Source organism: Malurus melanocephalus, unplaced genomic scaffold, assembly GCF_030028575.1.
Source record: "Malurus melanocephalus ecotype Western Australia unplaced genomic scaffold, MMel_1.1 scaffold_41, whole genome shotgun sequence".
NCBI classification, from domain to species: Eukaryota; Metazoa; Chordata; class Aves; order Passeriformes; family Maluridae; genus Malurus; species Malurus melanocephalus.
The window spans coordinates 1,171,548-1,194,853 of NW_026623273.1; the positions used below are offsets into that span (position 1 = coordinate 1,171,548).

General features: G+C 35.0%; 1 protein-coding gene across 7 annotated transcripts in view; it reads left to right on the forward strand.

The window, feature by feature from the left end:
• The window catches only part of NIPBL (NIPBL cohesin loading factor), a 154,326-nt gene that overhangs the window by 112,966 nt on the left and 18,054 nt on the right, over nt 1-23,306 (forward strand). For all 7 annotated transcript variants that reach the window (XM_057364678.1, XM_057364677.1, XM_057364682.1 and 4 more), the window contains 20 exons: nt 1,986-2,183; nt 2,362-2,433; nt 2,533-2,622; nt 3,770-3,873; nt 5,422-5,508; nt 7,664-7,895; nt 8,576-8,727; nt 9,467-9,547; nt 10,642-10,742; nt 11,810-11,948; nt 12,169-12,251; nt 13,247-13,379; nt 14,284-14,427; nt 17,960-18,049; nt 18,292-18,506; nt 18,607-18,709; nt 19,294-19,392; nt 19,489-19,635; nt 21,207-21,341; nt 22,643-22,741. In XM_057364678.1, coding sequence (XP_057220661.1) covers nt 1,986-2,183; nt 2,362-2,433; nt 2,533-2,622; nt 3,770-3,873; nt 5,422-5,508; nt 7,664-7,895; nt 8,576-8,727; nt 9,467-9,547; nt 10,642-10,742; nt 11,810-11,948; nt 12,169-12,251; nt 13,247-13,379; nt 14,284-14,427; nt 17,960-18,049; nt 18,292-18,506; nt 18,607-18,709; nt 19,294-19,392; nt 19,489-19,635; nt 21,207-21,341; nt 22,643-22,741 — 2,504 coding nt within the window. The remainder of the gene's footprint in view (nt 1-1,985; nt 2,184-2,361; nt 2,434-2,532; nt 2,623-3,769; nt 3,874-5,421; nt 5,509-7,663; nt 7,896-8,575; nt 8,728-9,466; nt 9,548-10,641; nt 10,743-11,809; nt 11,949-12,168; nt 12,252-13,246; nt 13,380-14,283; nt 14,428-17,959; nt 18,050-18,291; nt 18,507-18,606; nt 18,710-19,293; nt 19,393-19,488; nt 19,636-21,206; nt 21,342-22,642; nt 22,742-23,306) is intronic.

A 23,306-nucleotide genomic window follows, 5' to 3' on the forward strand; every position in this document is an offset into this window, starting at 1 on the left:
GACCTTAAAGGTCATCTAGTCCCAACCCCTCTGCCATGTGCAGGGATGCCACACTAAACCAGGTTGCTCAGGGCCCTCTGCAGCCTAGCTTGGAACATTTCCAGGGATGGAGCATCCATCACTTCACTGGGCAACCTGTTGACTGCCTCACCACCCTCACATAAAGAATTTCTTTCTGATCTCTAATCTAAACCTATCCTCTTGCAGTTTCAACTCATTCCCCCTTGTCATGGCTTCATGTCCTTGTGAAAGAGTTCACACAGGCTCCCCTCTAAAGCCTATCACTATCTCTTCCCTCCTGTGTACCACACAGCTCTGTGTTATCCACAGCTTGCTGAAGGTGGTCTCAATCCCACTGTGAGTGTCACCAGGATGTTCCAGTGCTGGCCCCAGCACCAACCTCTAAGGGTTGGACCTGTCATTGGTCTCCATTTGACCATTAAGCCATTGAACGTGACTCTTTGGGTGTGACATCCAGCCAATTTCCTACCCCCTGAGTGGTCACAGGTGGCCCACCATTTCTTCAATCACAATTAACTCTCAACCATTTTAGACAGTGCTAGTATTTTTGCCATCCTGAGCATGACTATGSTTTTCCAGAAGCAGGTCTGATCCAACTTGCAGCCTGAACTGAGTTGTTACATGAAAGACTTGGACCACCTCTATGCAAGAGTTTCATATTACATTTTTGAAATATGAAATCTCTACAGTTCATTGCAAAACAGAAGTATTCCCTCAGGGGATTTTTTTATTAGTTCTGGGCTGACTATTGACTATAACACCAGCTGGTACGTTTCTTAYGTTTCTTAATAAATGGGTTGGAGTAAGAACTTCTTAGTTCAGATCCAGTTCTGAGCCATTCTGCTCAGAAACAACCTTGTATACAGTTACGGTRAGGAGTCTTTGGTAGAGACATACAATATCAGGACTCTTATATGCACAAGCAATAAACTGTCAATAATAGACACTTCTTAGTCTAGAAAGGGATGTTTTGGAAGTGTTTTTATCTTCACACTACTGTCTGTGTTAGTTGTAGATTAGACATATCTTTGGTAGTTCAGTTAGCTAATTATGTTAAAAAAATGGAAAGTTGGCTCATTCCGTGGAGATAGCTACCTTCTCAAATTTCTTTTTCTGTTACAACTGAGCACTCTCTCCTTGAAAACATACACAGGACTTCTTCAAAAGTAACAGAGAACTGTCATTCTGTTCCCCCGTTTTATTTCCACCAAACCTCTCTATGAAATATTTACTCCAACTTCTTCAGCATTCACTTTTGCTGGGCTTCTTGGTCCTGCCTGAAAACTAATTATAATAATCCTCTGTGGTAGAGACTTGCGGTATGGCCGAGAATTGTGACTCCAGCTTTCTCCTTTATGCAAATTGCCTCCAATATATGCCAAGGCAAATTTTTAGTTGTCACAGCAAAACAGAAAATCTTTTAGAAAATAGATTATCAAGTCTTGTAACTTGTTGTGTTAGATGGGCAAGGCAATCACTGAATTGGAACATGGACACCCAGTAACAGTCACAATTCAGATAATGGATGAAATTATCCCAATGTTCTTTTATCAAAGGATGGAATTTATTTTGATTTGTTCCACTTTCCTTACTTGGCTTTTAAAAGGACCATAAATTTGAGTTTTTAAGAGTTTTCTGGTATACTTGTCAGTTTCAAGTGAAGTTTTTGTCTAATTCAAAAGAAAATTTAGAATAGCAGAATTGTAGCTTTATAGTGGTAGCTTTACAGTGCTCACTTGGTTTACAAAACAGCTATACAAGAATGTTTTACTTGCAAATCATAGAATTGTGTAGTATCTTTATGAGCATCAAATCCAATCATACAACTGATGCTGCCAAGTCCACCACTAGGTCATGACTAAGCACTACATCCTGTGTTTCTTTCAAATGTTTAAAAATGTTCAATTTTGAACTATTAAAACTGTAAGTTTTGTATTGAAAATGAAAATGCATTTCATTTTTAGCTTCTCGTAAGAGACACAAAAAGGATAGAGATGAAGCTTGGGAATATGAAGAACATGACAGAAGAAGTTCTGGTGACCACAGGAGAAGTGGTCATTATCATGAAGGAAGGAGGGTTTCTGGTAGTGGCCGTTACCGTAATCGCAGTCCCGATGACTCTGATATGGATGATTATTCTTCTCCTCCTAGCCTCAGTGAGGGTAACTGATCATTATAAAAATCTAATTTTATTCTGTAATATAAGTGCCTTTTTAATGGATGTGTTAAATATTTTATAATGAATGTTGTTGTACATTGAGTATGAGTGTAAGAAATGTAAATAATCCTTTCTTTAAGTTTTGAGAAAATACTTGTTTTACTCCTTATTCTCTTATTTAGTGGCTAGAAAAATGAAGAAAAAAGAAAAACAGAAGAAGAGGAAAGCTTATGAACCTAAACTAACACCTGAAGGTAATTTTAAAAGATTATTTTCTACAGTTTATATTTTCTGCTTTGTATTTAAGATTATTGTTTATTAAATTGTTTGTGAATTTCCCTTTTTTTCACCAGAAATGATGGATTCTTCAACCTTCAAAAGGTTTACTGCTTCAATAGAGAATATTCTGGAAAATCTAGAAGACATGGATTTTACAGCTTTTGGTAATATGTTAGAAATTTTCAAATGCTTGTGCCAATTAGAATCCTGAGAAGCATAAAAAATGGGTATTAGTATTTTTGAATTTCCTTCATGGTGATTTAATTACGTGTGATACTTGCTAGGGCATACTGGATTTATATGGCTTCTGCCTTTGCGTTTCCAATTTCTCTTGCCACTGCCTGAAGAAGATCCTCCTTCTTCCTCTCTGCAGAATCCGAAAGGGGCATAAATCATAATGAGTAATCCCCTTGGAGTGCGTAGGATGTTTCTTTGATCTGTCAAACATGTAAACAAGATGGTTCTCTTGCTAGTTATGTCTGAGAYACATAATTTGGCATCTGTTGTGGCCTTTGCCCCAGCAGATCTTGACTRTTCAATTCAGACAGCAGAGTCCTTGTGAATTTATGGCTAAGACATTGAATCACCTATTTCAGTGGTAAAACAGCCTCCTTAGCTAAGTGTCTGAGGAAGTAGTCCATGTTGCCAGAGGTGACTTTCTTAAAAAATGGATAAGGGAATATTTGTTAATCTTTTTCCTAATGTCTTTGTCACAGGATTAAAACCAGGGGAGGGGCATAGTAAACAAATCTCTATAGTTCTTAAAGCCGTAGTATATGTAATCTTGAACTTAGAAGTGAAGTCATTGGATCTTTCTGTGTCTGGTAACATGTTTTTTTTTTTTTCCTAAGGGTAAAAACAATTAAGACACAGACTATCCCAAGGTGCTTAATTTCAGATGTGTTTTTCAGCTATTGCTCTTGTCCAGATTTAAACTTTAGGACTACAATAGTTTAAGATTTGTTTTACTGAATTGAAAGTGATGGCACAAGTACTGCAATAAACGGGATTTACTGTTACAAAAATTTTTAGTTTGTGACTTTCAGAAGTTCATGCCTCTAGTAAGGCTTCTAAATGGTATTTCAGAACCAGTAATACGTAACGAGTGTTTCAATACAACCAAAAGGTGTCATTATCAGTCTTCGTTAGATGCTAATTATTTGGAACCATTAGATGCTTGTTATTTGGACAGTAAGTTCTTTATCTTCAGTTGGCTTTTTCCTATTGGAACTAAAAATACGGATTTCCTAGAATCCTTATTAGAAATATGATTGTTAAATTTTTACTTTTTTTTTTTTTTTTTTTTTTAAGGTGATGATGATGAGATTCCACAGGAATTGCTGCTGGGTAAACATCAGCTTAGTGAGTTGGGTAGTGAATCTGCAAAAATCAAGGCAATGGGCATTATGGACAAGGTACCTCTTAAAAATCTAACTTTTTTTTAGGTATAAAATATTGACTAACATACAATAATATACTTCCCCTGTAATTACATTTAACCCTCTTCAAGAGTGCACAGACTAGAGGAGCAGGTGGGCTTCTGCTCCTTTAGCTGAAGTGCTTAGGAAGCTACAACATCTGAACCATTACTCTTTCTGAAGAGTAACAGCTTTGTTACTCTTCAGAAACATTTTTGTTTCAAGGTCCTCCTCTGCATCAGTATTGAGTGTATGCTTATATGTAATATGAGTTTTACTGAACAGTAAAATCTAAATTAATCTGCTTACATAAAAGCACATCAGCCTATAGGCTTTGCTTCTTACAGCTGTATTGGAACAGCCACAGTAAATCTGAACCTGCTGGCAAGGTAAAAACCACCTTTCCTGATACATACGGTCAGTGCAATGTAGATGAATAATGTCCAGCCAGAAACAGAGTTGCATTTGTCTTTCATCTCTCCAAAAATCCTTTCTTTTTAATCTTTTTTTTTTAAAGTTTAGCATGCTAGGTGATAATAAGGTTACTTTTCTGTAGACTGTATACTATGGTTTCTTTGCCATTCTCTTCCCCAATCAGTTAGAGGAAATTTAGTTGGTACCATCTTGTTGATGTCACACCTCTAGAAACTGTGTTCTTTATTTCCTTTTGTCTTGCTGGAGCTCTTAGCCTTGGGCAGTCTTATATCAAACTCTTTGCCTGCTCTTGACCACTTGTATTTATGAAGTGTCTGTGAAACCTTGTACTATAATCTATAATAAAATGTATCTGGACTATTCCAAACCTCTTTAACTGAAAGTTTAGGTATTTCTCCTGGATTTTCCCTCAATCTCTCTATCTTTCTTTGCAGTACATGGGTGATATGATCGTATCTCTCCTGATATTTCTCACCTTTAACCTCTGTTCCATATTTTTCACACATACGTACATACACATCAACATAAAATCAAAGTTTTATTGCTTTCAATGGTGAATAGTATCCATGTGAAAGTTGCCTCCTCAAGTTTAACATATTCCACAAATTATTTAATCAGAATGCTACAGAAGTTCAGTGAGTGAATTCAGTTTACTTTTTCCAACATGCTACTTCTTTGAAGTAGACACTAATATTAAGAATACATTTCCATTTTACTATGTTTCAAGTATCAGGGAATTTATTTCTGCTTGTTCATGAAGTTCAGATTTTCTCCTAATAAAGCTCTGTATGGTCAGTTAGAATTTGTAGATCATATTTGGATTTCATGAATTTCTATTTCTAGAAGCAAAAATGTATAACTACACAACATTTGTGACAGGGAATTTAAAAGACCAGGTTTTGCTGGTTGAAAATGCAGTTTAATTGCAATTCTACAATATATTTTACCTCTTCTCATTATCATGTCTGCATTCTCCTTATGCCAGATTGCCTACAATTTATGTGATTCAGATTGTACAAGCTCTGTCCCTCATTCCTCAATATTCTTTTCAGCAATTTGGAATCATTTATGTTCCTTCAGTTGTTTGACATGTTTTTTTACTTGTTTTAGCTATCAACTGAGAAAACAGTAAAAGTCCTGAATATTTTGGAGAAGAATATTCAAGATGGATCAAAGCTTTCCACTTTACTTAACCATGTAAGTTTGAAATTTATTTCACAGTGTTGTGCAGAGTAATTTTCACTTTAGTCCTGTTTAGTGATAGGTTCAAATACTGTGTATGTGTGTGAAAGGGATTTCTGATATAAGGTGTGTGATTGAAATTTTAATATTTGAAACAAAATTCAATTCTGTTTTTTTCAGTACTAACCATGTTTTGTAATGGTAGTGATAACTAACAGGTGTGTTGGGACCAACTGTTTTCTGTTTCATCTTAGATATTATAGTTTCATCCTGAAATATTAATGTAATTCTGGTGTAATTTGCATTGTTGGGCATTTCTTTGTTATGTGTCCATAACACATCCCTTACCAAATCAAAGAAATACTGCAATTTCCACATGGATTATATCTTCCTGCTGAGCATTAAGGAGGATTTGTGCACTGCAGAGTGTCAATGTAAATAAAATTAATAGGAAGTTTGTTATTTTAGAGTGGTTTTGTTTTTTTGTTTTTTTTTTTTTCTGATGTACCTAAAACTACTACAAGAGCTGAGGTTTTATGAGATTGATGTCCCATATTTCACATTTCATGTATTTATTTGTACACTTTCTATCAAAACAATATTCTGACAAGTTTAGAATTGAGTTTTATAGAAAAAAACCTCCTCATCTGTGGAAATAAGGAGTAATTATTTATATCAGAAAGGAAGCTGTATGTTTGAACTTCCAAATGAAGACCAGAGACACATTATTTGTACCTAAATACTTACAACTAGATAGTTTGTAGGGGTTTCAAAGTTTCAGTATATGGTTCTAAACATCTTTGGCAACACCAAAAATGCATTACCTGATCCACTGCACCGTGATGAAGTCTATATGCTAATGATTATAAAGCTGTAATTTTTCTTTTGGTTTTTCGAAGTAACACTCAAAATCATTAAGCAGTTAATGAAATTGTCTGGTGATCGCAATTCAGATATAAACTTWGAWAAAAAAAAAAAAAAAAAGAAATAGCCTTTCGGCAAACAAGTTTTAGATTTTTCTTAAAACTACTACAAATGATATAAGTCATTGTGATGTGACAAAGACAGCTTCAGCTAAGGAGTAAGCTTGGTACTTTTACAGTGCAGTGAAGATATCTTACCTCCATATCAGTATATTTTTCAGGGGCAGAGGAAGCTTTAATATTCTTTTAATTCCCAAGATTAATCACATAAAACTTGTTTTTTTCCTGAAGGTCTCACTTGTGTAAGTAGGAAATTTCTTAAAGTCATTATATGTGAGAAATTTTCAGGGACCTCCTGATTTGCAGATTTTTATTGCTTTTATAATTAGGTTTATCATATACGTCCTGCACTTTTGTGTTGGTTTAAATTCTCTTACTCCAAAAGCGAAAAGCTGTTACAGTTTCGTTAACCTCTAATTTTTGCAAGGAAAGCCAACCATGTTGAAGTGTGGTGGTGTCATACAGGCAGTAAAGACCCTTTTTCTCTGGAGGCTCTGTCTGTACCAGAGAAGATACGAGAAATTCTACCTAGTTTTGTTGTAATAGTGTAAATAAGATATTTAAATAGTCCTGGATGGTCATAACTAACCTCATGTGTATGTGTTTTAGTATCTTGTACAAACACAGTAATACCAAGAATTGGTAGTCTGTGGTAAATCTAAATGGATCTGTTTTATGTGTTTTAAACCCATTGATAATAGATGGGTTAGTCTGTGAGCCAGAGAAAGTTGTGTATGTACAGATTTCATGTGACTTGCAACAGTCTTTTTGTATAAGAATTCCCTCTAGTGGCAGAAATTAGATGGATCAAAACAGCAACTGGTGCCAGTGAAGAAAAGACCAGATGAAGGAATTAGAGTTTGCTTGATGTACATCAGTCTTAAATAGAGCATGTAGCAGTCTTCCCTCATAGTGCTTCCCAATGAGACACAGAAAGCTTCTATGTGTTCTAGGAGAAGAATACAGGATACAGGACTTTAAAGAACTTAGGGAGGCACTGCAAACATGTTGCTAGTAAAACAGATATTACTTGATTTTTGAAATAAATTATTTTGGTATGAAAAAGGAAATACATTATTTTATAGATGAGCATATGTAAGCATATTAAGGTAATATTTTGTTTTACTTGGTTAGAATAAAAGTTTGACTTCTTACTCATACTCTCCTGTGTTTCTTGCATGTTGCAGAATAATGACACCGAAGATGAGGAGAGATTATGGCGAGATCTTATTATGGAAAGAGTGACAAAATCTGCTGATGCTTGTCTTACTGCTATCAATATTATGACATCACCAAATATGCCTAAAGCTGTATATATTGAGGACGTAATAGAAAGAGTTATTCAGTACACAAAATTTCATTTGCAGAACACTCTCTACCCTCAGTATGATCCTGTTTATAGAGTGGATCCTCATGGTGGTTAGTATGCTAAGAAATTTTTCCATATTAAAAGCTGTAAAAATTTAATCTACTGTATGATAATGTAAATTATACGACTTTCTGGAATAAGATTTTTATATGCAACTTTTATACTGATAGTTCTTTCTTATCACATACAGCATCCTGAATTAATCCATTGTGTTAGCTCAAGGATGATAAAACACAGAGTAAAAGAAACAACTAAATGTGTCGTCTGAAGAACTTAGTCATATAGCACTTTGGTTTATTGCAGTAATGTCAATGTAACCGAAGTATTTAGAATAAAGTATTTAGAAGTTTGAAGTTCAACATTTGTGTTATAGTTATTATATGCAGGAATAAGTAATTTTATGATCATAGTCTCCATGTATATTGTGATTTGTTTCATGGGAAACTATTTAGCTTCTAGCCTTTTGTTTTCGTGTACATACCTACAGTTGCATGGCTCCAATTTCAAGAACCTTTCTAAAAATCTGAGGTCCAAAATTTAGAGTGATTATGAAAATAATTATCATGTGAAATTMTTGCTTTCCAGATGATCCTACTAGGTAATTTTTCTAAATTGCTTTTACAAACTATAGTCATGCAGTTGTTTTGGGGGCACTTTTTGAGGAAGATCATCTTTCTAGTATTTGTTTGAAACATAGAAAACATTTGTGAATATATATTTTATTTTCTAGGAGGTGTTCTAAGTTCAAAAGCAAAACGTGCCAAGTGTTCCACCCACAAGCAAAGAGTTATAGTGATGTTGTATAACAAAGTTTGTGACATTGTCAGCAGCTTGTCAGAATTGCTAGAGATACAGCTTCTCACTGACACAACTATTCTTCAGGTAGGTTTTTTTCAGAATACCCCTCCAAAATTATTAGCTTTGCTTCTCCTAGAGTGAATGTAAAGTGTGATTGTCTAAGTGACCAAAAGTTTGAAATCAGTACAAGCTCATCAGAGTGGTTAGTCTGTTSTGTAATATGCCATCTGCATCTTCTCTTGTATCCTTAAGAGAAGTTTAACCTGATCGTCAAGTATAGAGTAGTAGAATCATTTATATTGGAAAAGATCCTTAAGAACATCAAGTGTAAATTGCCAAATGCACAACTAAACCATCTCCTTAAACACTTCATCTGTGCATCTTTCAAATACCTATGGGGATACCGACTTAACCACTTCCCTGTGCAGTCTGTTCCCATCCTTGACAGCCCTTACCATGATTTACCATAAATTTTTCTTAAAATCCAGTCTAAACCATCCCTGGCACAACTTAGGGCCCCTTTCCTTTGTCTTGTCTCTTGTTAGCTGGGAGAAGAGACAAACCTCACCTGGCTATACCCTCCTGTCATGGAGCTGTAGACAGTGATAAGGTCCACCCTGAGCCTCCTTTTCTCTAGCCTAAATACCCCAGTACCCTCTCAGCCACTCCTCATAAGTCCTGTGCCCTAATCTAATAACTTTATTTGCAAGTAGTATGAATTGTTGAATGTCTTACCTGCTGAATGAATAACCTACTTGTGAAACTGCATAAATACCAGTTTCTTAGTCAGAAATAATAAAAAACAACTTCTTTCCATTGCTAGGTGTCATCCATGGGAATAACACCTTTCTTTGTAGAAAATGTCAGTGAATTACAATTATGTGCCATCAAATTAGTGACTGCAGTAAGTACTTTTTAATTTGTGGGTTCATGTKCCTGTACTTCTTAGGGCAGTTCACAGGAGAACTTAGTGAGTTCTTAGGGCATTTACATGGCTGCATTTTCTCTCTGGTAGAGAATTAAGTGTAGAATTAATGTTATTCTTGCATGTTTTTACAGTTTGATACCATAATATAGAAGGGCTATTATATCTACTTGAGCTGCCACTCTTTGCAGAGTACTCTATAGAAAGAAATTGCCTACTTAAGCAAGAAGCTTAATTTTGGTTGTCATTTAAAGTGTAAACAAAAACTCCTTCCTCTTACCTGTCCTTTTTTTATCTTAAGAAACCATTTGAAAAAAAAATCTTAAATCTTAGCTATGTGCTTTTCCTTATTTCCTGTGTTAAGATCAGGCATAGAACTGGTATGGTATTTCTATATAATGGAATAAATTCTTTTCCTCCAAAAAGGTGACTTTGAAAAAATCACAGGGCAGGTAAAATATTATTTCAGGAAAAATGTAGCAGAACACCGATAGCCTTGTTCAAGTGGGAGTTTTCCATCTTTGTAAGGATTGTATACTTCGGTATTCTGCCCAAACAAAAGGGAAGGCAAAATCAACRGTTCTAACCCTGTAAATAGGAGGAACATGTCATGTTAGGCAAACAGTAAGGCCTGGCATATGAAGTAAAACTGTTTTCTCAAATGTACTCTACAATCTATGTGTGTTCATGTAATTTTTATTACTATGGTGTTTTTCTGTGTACTGAGAGAAAGAAATACTAATTCCAAATGCTTAGTATTGTACTGTTTGACTTTCCTATATAGTATGTTATACCAACAATTTATTTTTGAATAGAAGTTATTTYCAAGACCTATTACATATTTATGTTATATTAAGATTTTTTTTTAAGTCTGTATTCRGAAAAGTTTTTATGTATTTTATAAAGAAATGCTTGCATTGAAAAAGCAATCATTAAAAATAAGGTGAATTATAACCTATTAAAATATCATGTAAAGTGTACGTTGTCATATATAATTATTTACAATGTATTTTAAAAGTGATACTTTATGTAACAATGTATCATTGTGTAATAATCCTGTAACTATTAAATAGGTGTTCTCCCGGTATGAAAAACACAGACAGTTAATACTAGAAGAAATTTTCACTTCTCTTGCGAGACTGCCAACTAGCAAGAGGAGCTTGAGAAACTTCAGGTAACTTCTGACTTAAATTAATAACTTGTAGACTACAGCATTTGCAGTTTTGGAGATGTAGGATTTTAGGCTTCACTGATAACTGCACTAAAAATATGAKTCCGCAAGATGCATTTTTTGCTGGTTGAGCTTTCATGATTAATTGTTTGACAATTGTCTTGTGCCTAYTTAAAAAATAATTGAAATATCTTACAATTTTTCTCACTAAGAATGTGAATAGGTGTAATATTAGTGTATTGAGAATTATTTTTTGTTAGTCAGTTCTTTAATTCTGTATGGAGTTACATAATTCTTTGTTGCAAAAGCTTTATAGGAAAATTCTGGCTGAATTTCTTTGTGGAGACACTCAGTACTCTTTTCTGGAAGGGAATCATTTTCACATCTATATCATCTCATATGTCAGAGTTTACCACTTTTTCATGTTCTTAAGGGTAGCAATAGGTGGTGTTGATGTATATATTGGGCAGTAAACTCAGGCTGTTTCTCAGGCTGTGTCAGGGAGAAACATAGTCTTACCAACTTAAGACAGTTGCCTGCTGAAGTTTGTAGTCTGCTATGCCACTGTGGATTATCATAGGTGTACCTCCAGTAAAAGTCAGTCTAAGTCATGTTCATTTATTTTCTGTTGCTTGAAAGTTCTGCACATTTTACATACATTAAGTACTATAGAGATAATAAATCATTGTGCCAATAGTTCTGTGTAGTTTTTTGTGTTGTGTTGGAGAGGACATGGTATTATACATAACAAGCTTATTATTAAGTATTTAGCAGGTAGGTATTTGCTTTGTTAAATATTCCTGTAGCTTTTTCAGTCAGTGAGCTGCACAGGTTCTCTGATTCTGAGCTCTGTGCTAATTCTCTTCTGTGCAAGAATAGTACCGACTGGTTCTGTTAGATCAAATGTTACACTGCATTAAAGAGAGCTAATTACTAGATAAATGTTTAGAATGTAGATTTTTAGCTCTGGTTATAATTTTTGAAAGATGTTTCTTAGTAACTTAAATTTTTCTTGTGTTTTGTCCTTTTCATTTGCTTTTAGTGTTAATACTGTCTTTTCTTATTAATAGGTTAAACAGTAGTGACACTGATGGAGAGCCTATGTACATTCAGATGGTAACAGCACTAGTTCTGCAACTCATTCAGTGTGTGGTGCACTTACCATCAGCAGAAAAGGATTCTAATTCAGAGGAGGAGTCAAACAAGAAAGTAAGATATTTTGAAATCCTTTTTTTATGTGCATGCAAAAATGACTTATGTTCATCCATAGGTGTRATACATTATTACAGTGATCTAGTAATCATACATTATAGTTTTTTTGTCTGCTGTAATTTTTTTGATGCATGAGAAATCATAGATCTGGAAATCATTATGATCTGGAAATCATAGATCTATGCTAAAATAATAGACAAATGTATCTTGGTTTTAGGTGGATCAAGATGTGCTTATTACTAACTCGTATGAAACAGCCATGAGAACAGCACAAAACTTCCTTTCTATTTTCCTTAAGAAGTAAGTACTGTTGCATTCTTTAGTACATTGATGAAACCAGCTTCAAATGAAGATGGTAATACTCTAAGACAAACCTGTCCACTGAACAGTGATAATTACCTATTAATRAAGTTAATTTGTAATAATGTACTTTATAGATGCCTTAGAGAGCTTCTTGCCTAGAAAAAACGTTTATGGAAGAGAAATTCTGTGGAGTGTTCTTCCTACATTTAAGAATCCATTTCATGTAGGATTCCTTTATTAGGGGTCTCTTACTTATCWGAAGCCTGAAAGAGAAGGCTGAAGAAATATTTAAGCATGTTGATTCAGTCATCAGATACAAAAAAACTAAAAATTACTTTCATTTAGCTGAAGTTAGCAATATCAGTAGCTCAAAAAGGAATTTTAAAAATGTACCTGAATCACCATAGGATTTCAAGGAATAAGTCTTTAGGATTTTGTTGTAATAATTTCTACACTTAAAGCTGAAAAGCCGTTTGATAAGCTGTCTAGCAATTGTGTGCTTCTGATGTTAAACTTTGGGATGACACGTAGAAAGTATCAGGGATGTTAATTTTTGATTGTTTTTAACATTCTGATTGTAATCTTTGTGAAGCGTAATACTGAGATGTCTTTCAACTATCAAAAAAATGAAACCAAGCTTAGAAAGTATAAACACACCACCACTACTCCAGCTTCAGTTTTACAACCTACTCTGTCTATTCAAGTTGTTTACAACCTACTCTGTCTATTTGCAGACTTTAATGCAAAGTAAAAATAAAAAAAATCTTGTCTTGGATTAGCTGCTTTATTTCCAGTGCAATTTGGAATGATAAATGTTTAAGCTATTTCTCTCTAAATGAGTAAAAAAACATATGCTAGTATTTCAATTTTTTTTTTCTTAGAATTGCATGAAACTCTTTTTTTATTAAATATAGGATTGCTTCTGTTTATGTCAGAAGAAAAACTTATATGACTGTAATATTCTCTTACAAAAACAATTTTCTTTTTAACAGGTGTGGCAGTAAACAAGGAGAAGAAGATTACAGGCCACTGTTTGAGAATTTTATTCAAGATCTTCTTTCAACAGTGAATAAACCAGAATGGCCAGCTGCAGAAYTGCTACTTAGCTTATTAGGAAGGCTATTGGTAAGGGATTCTTGTTTTTARCTATATTAATTAATTTCTTATTACAGTGCAGACTTGTTTCTTTCAGCTGAAAMTGCTGTAGGAATGCTTTCTGATTGCTGACATACATGCAGTATATAAGGATTTTCTTGCATATATCACTACTATGTAATACAAAGATAGTAAAATTTTGGTTAGAGGATCATTCATATGGAACTTGTTAAAAACTGTATGTTTAGTTTTTCATGGAAGTCCAGTTCCACTATTTGGTTATGTTTTCAACATAAAAAAGTGTCATTGCTTAGCATCTAATAAGTGTGTATATTTATTTGGAGTAAAGTCAGCCTAATAGCTGTAATTAYAATGTTAAATATCTTCTCTGGACTATTCCTGTAGTACCAAACTAGAAAATAACTTAGTGGTTTGKTTTTTTACAACTACAGCAAATGCTTATGACTTTTTACGGAATGGGAATGTTTTTGTTTGTGTGTTTTTTGAGTGTTGCTCCTCAGTGTTATAATGTAATTAACACAAAAATTTGAACTGCTTCTTGAAAAAATATTACATGGTCCTGTGCATCATAAAATGTAGCTTTATATTTGTGTGAATAATGAAGACATATCATTGTGGGGCTTAAGATCACTGCTGTTGAAAATTTGCTGTGCTTTTTGTCCACTTTGTTTAATGAAAATATATATTTAAAATAACTCTAACAGATGTATTTGTAGAGAGAGAGATATCAAATGAAGAAAGAAGCAATAATAGAAAATAAGTAATGTATGTGTGACATAATAGTAAATTACATGATTTTATGTGGTATGGAGGTTAGGCGAAGCTTTCRATAAGGTAAAGCAATCTTTTGTGAGAAGAATCTCAGTGTCATAAATAAATATTTATTTTAAAATGTCTATTCTGCTTTTCTTAGGTTCACCAGTTCAGTAACAAATCTACAGAAATGGCATTAAGAGTTGCATCACTTGACTATCTTGGAACTGTAGCAGCAAGACTGAGGAAAGATGCAGTCACTAGCAAAATGGATCAAGGATCTATAGCCAGAATCCTCAAACAGGTGTGTGAGTCACCCCATGGCAGCTGGATGGAGATCTATCTATTCAAATACTTGGGGTTTTTTTAATATATTTGAAAAATTGACATTATGGAGAATCAGTCTTYATTCGTTGTTTAGGTTTCTATATCATATACCCACAATTTATAAGTATCGCATTTGTTAGCTCCTTGCAGCATATCTTTTGGGATCTGTTGAATTACACTAGTTAAGCCAGTTTTCTTGTGACAATAGAGAGGAAATAATGGAGCAACAGTTGGATTCTATCTTAAGAGACCTTAAAAATAGATGTGAAGCTGTGTTTGMTATTGCAGGGTGGTAACTGAGCTTCTGGCACTCCAGTACAGGCTTTAGAGAGTTAATCTATTAGTCTTGTAAGGTTAGTTTATATGTGGTGTAATTTGAGCATTTGAGGGGTTTTTGGTGTTTTTTACTGGATTTGCATATGTGTTCATTGTTGGTGGATGCTGGCCAGATGCTAGGCCCCTAMCAAAGTCACTCTCTCACTCCCCTCTGCTGCTGGACAGAGGAGAGAAAATTWAAYGAGGGGTTCAAGGGTCRAGGTAAAGACCAGGAGAGATCACTCGTCCAACACCATCAYGGGCAAAACAGGCTCCATAGAGAGATRAAGGGAATTTTTTACTAACAAAATCAAAGCAGGATAATGAGAAATAAAATAAGCCRTTTAAAACACCTTCCCCCCACCACTCRCTCCTATCCCAGCAGCACAGGGAGACAGGGARTGGGGGTTGTGGTCAGTTCATCACCCGAGTCTTCTCGTGCTGCTCAGGGACAGAAGTTGTTCCCCTGCTKCACCGTRGGGTYYCTYCCAYGGGAGACAGTTCTCCATGAACTTGTCAGTGTGAATCCATCCCACGGGCAGCAATCCCCCTCAAAGTGCTGCAGCAGTGGTCACTCTCCCATGGGGTGCAGTCCTTCAGGGACAGGCTGCTCCAGCACGGTCTCACAGGTCTCCCACAGGCTCAGAGCCTCCTCCAGGCACCCCCTGCTCCAGTGTGGGGGCTCCTGAGGGGCTGCAGGGRGATCTCTGCACTTCCATGGATCTCCAAGGGCTGCAGGGGCACAGCTGCCTCACCAGGGGCTGCTCCAGGGGCTGCAGAGGAATCCCAGCTCTGGTGCCTGGAGCAGCTCCTGCCCCTCCTCCTGCACTGACCTTGGTGTCTGCAGGACTGTTTTTCTCACATATCCTCACCCCCCTCTTCTCTGGCCACAATTACATCTGCACAATAAGTTTTTTCTTCTTTCATCAAAAATCTGCTATCAYAGAGGCATTAGCATTTCTAATTGGCCCAGCCTTGGCCAGCAGCACATCGATCTTTGGAGCYGTGAGGGGTTGGCTCTGCTGGACATGGCAGAAGCTTCTRGCAGCTTCTRCAGAAGCCACTCCTGTGGCCCTGCCACTTCCAAAACCAGGCCATGCAAAGTCTCATTCAAGAGTGCATATTTGTGTTTCTGCTAATGCTGCTCAAAATCTGCAGAGGTGGCAATACATGCTAAAGCAGCATATGCATTTGGGCTCGATGATGAGAAAATCTCATGTCCCATGTGCYCTTTTAAAAATGGGGACTTGTATTTTTCTTATGGACACTGTACATTTCTTTCTGAACTGACTGTTCTCAATATTTTCCTTTCACTTCCCTGAAAAGATTGCAGACTTAYTACATGTACTTTATAATGACCATTAGATTTATTTTGAAGGAAAACCTCCTGTACCTTACAGACATTTAATTAAATAATAGAWGCAATCTACTCCTTAATAATGTTGATTCTTCCCTTAAATATTTTCAGTTAGAATATTCTACAACATAGTGTCAAATCTCTATGTCCATAGCTTAATATAACTTCTGTATTGAAGGAGTTATGATTCTCCACTCTTGACAGTGATTCTGATAATTTTACRTTATGCTTAGTGAGAAAATATTTCYGAAAATCYTTTCCTCTTTTCTTATCCCCAGAGGTTGCAATAGTATTGAAAAATATTCTAGAAATATGTATACCTGAGCAGTGACCTGAATTTTTCTGTTTGGTTTCAATTTTTTTACAGGATCAGATAGTTACTAGGCATTGGCATTTGCAGAAAATAAAATTGCTCTGGGCAATTAAGTGCTAAAAACATTTTTTTCAGTTTCTCAGGAAACTTAACTTCAGTAATGGTAGGCAGTACCATCYATGCATTGTGGAAGGTGTGTACTATGCAATACCATCAATCAGGTAGACTACTGTGTTATTTATAAATTTGTAAGAGAAGAACAGTGTGTAMATGACAGCTGACCTTCACTTTCCCGTTCAAGTAGCAACAAAGTAAGAAGATCCATTGRTAGCTGTTGTCATCAGAAATGTAATTAATTTTTTCATTCAGAAATTAACTCACACCTCTACATAGTTTTCWTTCCTTCTAAATTGTGTACTTAGACTCTGTTGGGTATTTTCTTCTACATCTGATATGATTACCACAATATTCATCAATGATTGATGAATGAATATGTAGCACTCTTGGACCCATGAATTTTAGATTTAGTTTTAGGGAAAAGTCTATTCTGTTTTGACATTTTTGAACAGTGTTTTTTTGTTTTGTTTTTTTTTTTAAATATATTGTCTAGTTTATTTGAACACTTATGAATGGTTTTTATTAGTTTGTTTCTTGATACCAATGTTCTGGGCTTGTTAATTGTACCTTTCTCTGCTTGCTGAGATTTGCAAGCTGTTATGTGATAGATTTGTGTCAAGATTCTCAGTTAGTACTGTTAATACAAAACTKAAGATAGTAGTAAGTTAGAAGCTTCATTGCTGAAGAAGAAAATTTTCCTTGTCACTGAAGAATTTTAAGCCAAACGTTACTTTTCTACTTTCCTTTTGATTATTGAATGTGATTTGTTATAGGCTTCACAATTTCTCTTATTTGTTCTGGTTTTTTAATTTTTTTGCAAAGTAGTTAGACAGTCAAGCATCAAGCACCCCTTACGTTAAGCCARTTATCCACAGAATTTCAAATTTGTGCAAGGCCACAATTTCTACTCACAATTTGCACATGTATTAGAGTGTTAAATGATATATATTTATATATATACATAAACCTAGTCAGTATTACATGCCCTGTAGGCATGTTTTGAACTCTTGAACTCATTTGTTTTGAGGTGAAAAAGTAATACCTTTTTCTGCTGTAACATTAGCAACTGCAAGGATCTGTGTGTTTCAGTATAAAATTGAGGTAATAGAGGTGGTTTATGTTTTTCACACTTTTTTCTTCTGCTGTGAATGAGGGTCCTCAGGCAAGATCATAGAATAAAAATGAACCAAATCAGACAGTCTATATTAAAACCAGGCTTATTCTGCTTCTGGTATTTTTTTTTTTTTACTTTATAATTAATTGGTTAAAAAAATATTAATGCTCTACAATTATGAAAACAACTGACTTTAGTGTATTTTAATGTGGATGTGCAGATTTTCACAGATGTGCAGATGATAATTATGACTGAAGTATTCTTGTTTATAACTGTCTTTCTACTTCTGGCAGGTTTCGGGAGGAGATGATGAAATTCAACAGCTTCAAAAGGCTTTACTAGATTATCTGGATGAGAACACAGAAATTGATGCATCATTAGTGGTAAATTTCAGCTTTCTGTCATCAGGAATGTATAATAGTAATTTTGGTAACATGTACTGAATATAATAGTTTTTGATTGTACATATTAGTGCTTCAATTAAATGGTCACCCTTACATATACTGTTGATTGTGTTTTCCARTGTTGATGCATTAGATTCCCTAAATCTCATTATGAATCCGTTAATATTCTTTCTCTAYATCTGTTGTTTCTGTTTTCTGTGCATCCTGCTCTATTTCTCCAGTTTTCTCGGAAGTTTTATGTCGCTCAGTGGTTCCGTGATACAACTATGGAGACAGAAAAAGCAATTAAATCTCAGAAGGATGAGGATTCATCTGAAGGAACTCATCATGCAAAAGATGTTGAGACCACAGGACAAATCATGCACAGAGCAGAAAGCCGCAAAAAGTTTCTTCGCAGCATCATTAAAACTGCTCCATCTCAGTTCAGTACATTAAAGTATGTTCCAGTACCACTTACTTCTTTATTAGCCCTGCATTTGATGTTTTAAATAATTTTTTATGAACATGTCCTGATTAACACATGAAATTTGTTTCAGGATTAATTCTGATACTGTGGACTATGAAGATGCATGTTTGATTGTTCGCTACTTGGCCTCTATGAGGCCGTTTGCCCAGAGCTTCGATATTTATTTGACACAGGTAAACTGTGCTGGAAGTCTTAGTRTAGCAAAACGCAGTTGGATTCTGATTCCAAACACTTTCACAGSAATGTGCCATGTCTGTCCATTGTTGAGCAGAGGTATTTACAGGCCATGGTAACACCATGTGCTTTCATATTCTRTATTGATGGCATAAATTATTAGGTTTCTTTTTCTTGCATGCACTTTGTATGTTACAGTGTGGACACATTATTTAATTTATTCATGTATGACTATGGCAAAATCACTATATATGCACACAGTAAGAGGATCGTTACAAAGCTTTTCTTATAGTTAAAAGAACCATGGTGAAAGCTGCAACTGAAGGACAAAAGTAGAATTTAAAGTTAAGAACCTTATAACCCATCTCAGAGAGGTAGAAAATCATAGTAAATGTCCATGTTCAGTTTTAAGTGCTATGAAACACCACTTATGTGCACCTTTTTATTCTCTGAAAAGATAAATTAAGCTTATAGTTACTATTTTACTCATGTAATTTGTACGTTATTCTGCTGCATTTTTACTCTTAATTGTTATTTGTTACCTTTCCAAAACAACTGAATCTTTCTTTTTKTTCTCTTCTAGATTCTGCGTGTGCTTGGTGAAAATGCAATTGCTGTTCGAACAAAAGCCATGAAGTGTTTGTCTGARGTTGTTGCAGTAGATCCCAGTATACTAGCCAGGGTAAAAAGAAAATGTCTACCATTCACATATGCTCTTTCGTCATCTTTTAAATCTTTTTTTCTTATTCTCAGCCTTTCTTTCATTTATTCTTTTCAGCTGGATATGCAACGAGGAGTCCATGGGCGGCTAATGGATAACTCCACCAGTGTACGAGAAGCGGCTGTGGAGCTGCTTGGACGATTTGTGCTCTGTCGTCCTCAGCTTGCTGAGCAGTATTATGATATGCTGATTGAAAGAATATTGGTATGGTGACTTTGGTATTTATTATAAAATAAGTGGCGTTGGAAAATTTGCTCTTAACTGAGTGTGTTTCATAAATAGGAGTTGTTTGAATGGTGAGCTGTCATTGAGAACAATCGGGTAAAATGCACTGCCTTCTTCTAGGGAGACTTTATTATGTTGAAGGCTAAACTTCTACAGAAAGTTGTACTGTATCAGCACCAGGGTTATATTCTTTTTTATTCCATTATTAGTGCTCAAATTAGCATGTCATGGTTTAATCCCAGATAGAAGTTAAGTACACACTGTGCAGCTGCTCATTAGCTCTCACCTCTCTTACCCCCACCCTGCTGGAATGGGCAGGATGATCACAGTAAAACTTCCATACTGAGATAAGAACATKTAATAATTGAAAATAAAGTAAAATACAATAGTAATGTAAGAAAACAAACTGCTGATGCACAAAGCAATTGCTCACCATTTGCTGACTGATGCCAGAGCCCTATTTCCAAACCTAGACTGGCGATTTTGGGCTAACTGCACCCAGTTTATATACCAGGCATGTCATTCTGTGGTGTGGCCTGTTCGTGTCACCTGTTCTGGTATGYTCCCGTCCAGTTTCTTTTGCCTGCCTCCTCACTGTCAGAGCATGAGACAAAGAGAGGAAAAAAACCCATCCTTGACTTAGAATAAATATGACTTCRCCAAAACCAAAACRTTGGTGTGTTATCCACATCATTCTCATTCTGACTCCAAAACACATTACTGTTACAACTACTGAGGAGAAATTGACTCTACCCAAGCTGTAACCAGGACAAGGTGAAAAAGGAATTTYGCTACATCTCTGAAGTCTGAAATACGATCATTCAGGGCAGCTCTTTTAGTGTTTTGAAAGGCTTATTAGAGTTTTTGTACAAAAAAAGTGGGGGTTTTGTCTAGGTGTTCAGTGTTAACTGTAGATCAACCTTAGCTCATAGTGTTCATGTCAGATTTTTAGTCATATGTACTCACTTGCTATAATTACATGATAAAACAAGTTTTCTGAAGGCTTTTRAAGATAAGTAGGTCATGTGTGTATAAGACTACATATAGCAGTTAAACCTGACATTAAGATTCAACAGATTTTGAATAAGGTGATACAAAGTGAAGCTTCTCATGTATCTCCTTAGATATAGGCTAGTAAAATGGAAAGGACTTCTTGCATGTATTTTATCCATAAGCTTTTCCAAAGGCTTAAAGTATTGGCATCCAAATCTATAAAGAATCTTGTGTGTTCCACTAAAGTAGCTAAAGCRTCATCACATCTGTCTTGTGAGCTCTTGAGTTAAGAAGTGGATTATACATTTGCAGCATCATGAACTCTCAGGTGGGAGGGTATAGATGGAGGAAGTGTTTCAACRTTCTGGGAACTCAGCCAGAACCTTYAGAACAAGTTTTGCTGAGCTTTTGTTTAAATGCATTCCAGAAGATCATAGTTGCCCTTTCTAAATAAATTTTGCAAGTCAGATCGAGTGATCTTCAAACATTATTTCATATAGAACATATATTAATGTTCCTGATTTGTTTTCAACAGTTTAATTCTTTTCTCTTCACAGGATACTGGTATCAGTGTCAGAAAAAGAGTCATAAAAATACTTAGRGATATCTGCATTGAACAACCAACCTTTCCCAAAATTACAGAAATGTGTGTGAAAATGATTCGGAGAGTCAATGATGAAGAAGGCATTAAGGTAGAATGAAACATWTCCTTAAGAATTTTAATTATTGTTACTTCAGTGTTTCCATATTTTGACAAAGTCGRAGAAGTATTGCATTGCTCCTTTATAATATTTATGGCTTATGAATCTTTGAGAACAGGTATTTTAGCATTCTTTAATTCTCTCTGACTTATTTCTCCTTCTTTTTTATCCTCTGTTTTTTGGAACTTCTTGCTGACAGTCAAAATATCTTAAAAAGTTACTTTCCAGAGATTTTTTTTTCTTCTTGCAAGTATTTTCTCTGTAGCTTCTCTTTTCTAACAAGTAAAATTTGCATATAAAAATTATTTCTGCACATTATTAAATTTYAAGTAAAAAATAAACTACTTGACTTTAATATATGCCATATATATTTATTAAATTTATAAAATATTGATCAGTGCTAATTTCATATTAATTCTGAATGTTCCATTAAGCAATTACTCCCCCTTAAATGTTGTGTRTGTGCTCATGCTCTTCTCTTTGTACAGCGTCTATATGCAGAAGGGCATAAACCTATGATAATGTGTTAAATCATAAACCTGGCAATTACTGTTTTGTTTAATTTGACAAAACAATTCTTAAATTGTTGAGTAATTAGGGACACACCTGTAACTTTCAATAGAATTTGAAAACTTTAGGAACTGCAGCARATATTTTTACCTCTTGAGATGTATTAATGCTAAGTGGCTTTTCTGAGAGGGGAGAACTGACCTGCGTTTCTTCCCTCCTTCCTTTTACCTTTCTAACAATATGAAAAAATGAGRCATTATATTCAGTGTGTTTTTAACATTTCCATGAATGAGAAGTAATTTTTGTTCAAGTTCATTCTATTCTATGTTGTTCTCCACTCAAAAACTTGGGAAAGAAACACACTTCCTAAATTTGAGTACAGAGACTTGGCTTCTCTCACTTTTCCACCTTGTCACAGCTGTTTTGTATATTAAAGCAACGTACCATTCCTGCTGCAGTTCTGCTGTAGGAATATTTGTTCAGTTGACAGCTTCTCAGCTGTGTKTTCCTGAGGAATACCAATTAATGTGGGAAGGTGGTAACTCCATTTGCTCTAGCATCAGTTCCCATTGTTTCATTTTGCTRAAGTTTGACCTGAGATCAATGTAGGTCCTGTAACAGTAGATCTGGGTCGGTCTCAGATAACATTTCCTACAACAATCTCACTTAATTTCCTTATGAAATGGCATGGCTCATCAGCAAATCTATTGTATGGATCCACTAGAAATAATACTAATGTGATAATATAAGTTTATTTATGCTAATATTTTCTTTTCCTTCAGAAATTAGTAAATGAGACATTCCAGAAGCTCTGGTTTACTCCAACTCCACACCATGACAAAGAAGCAATGACAAGGAAAATACTGAACATCACCGATGTGGTATGTGAAACAAATTTAAGTTGTGTGCAAAATTCAGYTTTGTTTTTAGTAACTTTGTAATATTATCTGGTTTGGGTTTTTTTTGAACACAATAATTCAGTTGTCAGATGGTTTCCCTTATATATCTCCTGGCATAAAATGTAGGCCAAAAATACTCATCTGATTGAGCAGGCTGTATGAAATTTTAAATGCTCACTGATCTGCTRGCAGTAATAACTGTGACTGTATTCAAGTTCTGTCAAGTATTTGTTCAGTTAAAACACAGCCAATTTCTCTTTATAGTTAATCCTAACTAGAAACTTGTCTTAAAAGAACATTTTCCTCAAACAATTGATAACCTTTATTTAGCAAGCTGTTTCAATAAATACAGGGTCATTTTCTTACTCAGAGTAAATTGGTGTCTGCATAATTGTATCTTACTTTTTAGGAGCAACAAATTGAATAGCATATCTCCAAAACAACAAAATCTGGTTYGGATAGAAATGCTTTAATTTGTAGTGAAAATACATTGTGTAAAACCACTGTGATGGAAAGGTGTTTTAATATCAATTGTGCTAAGATGTAA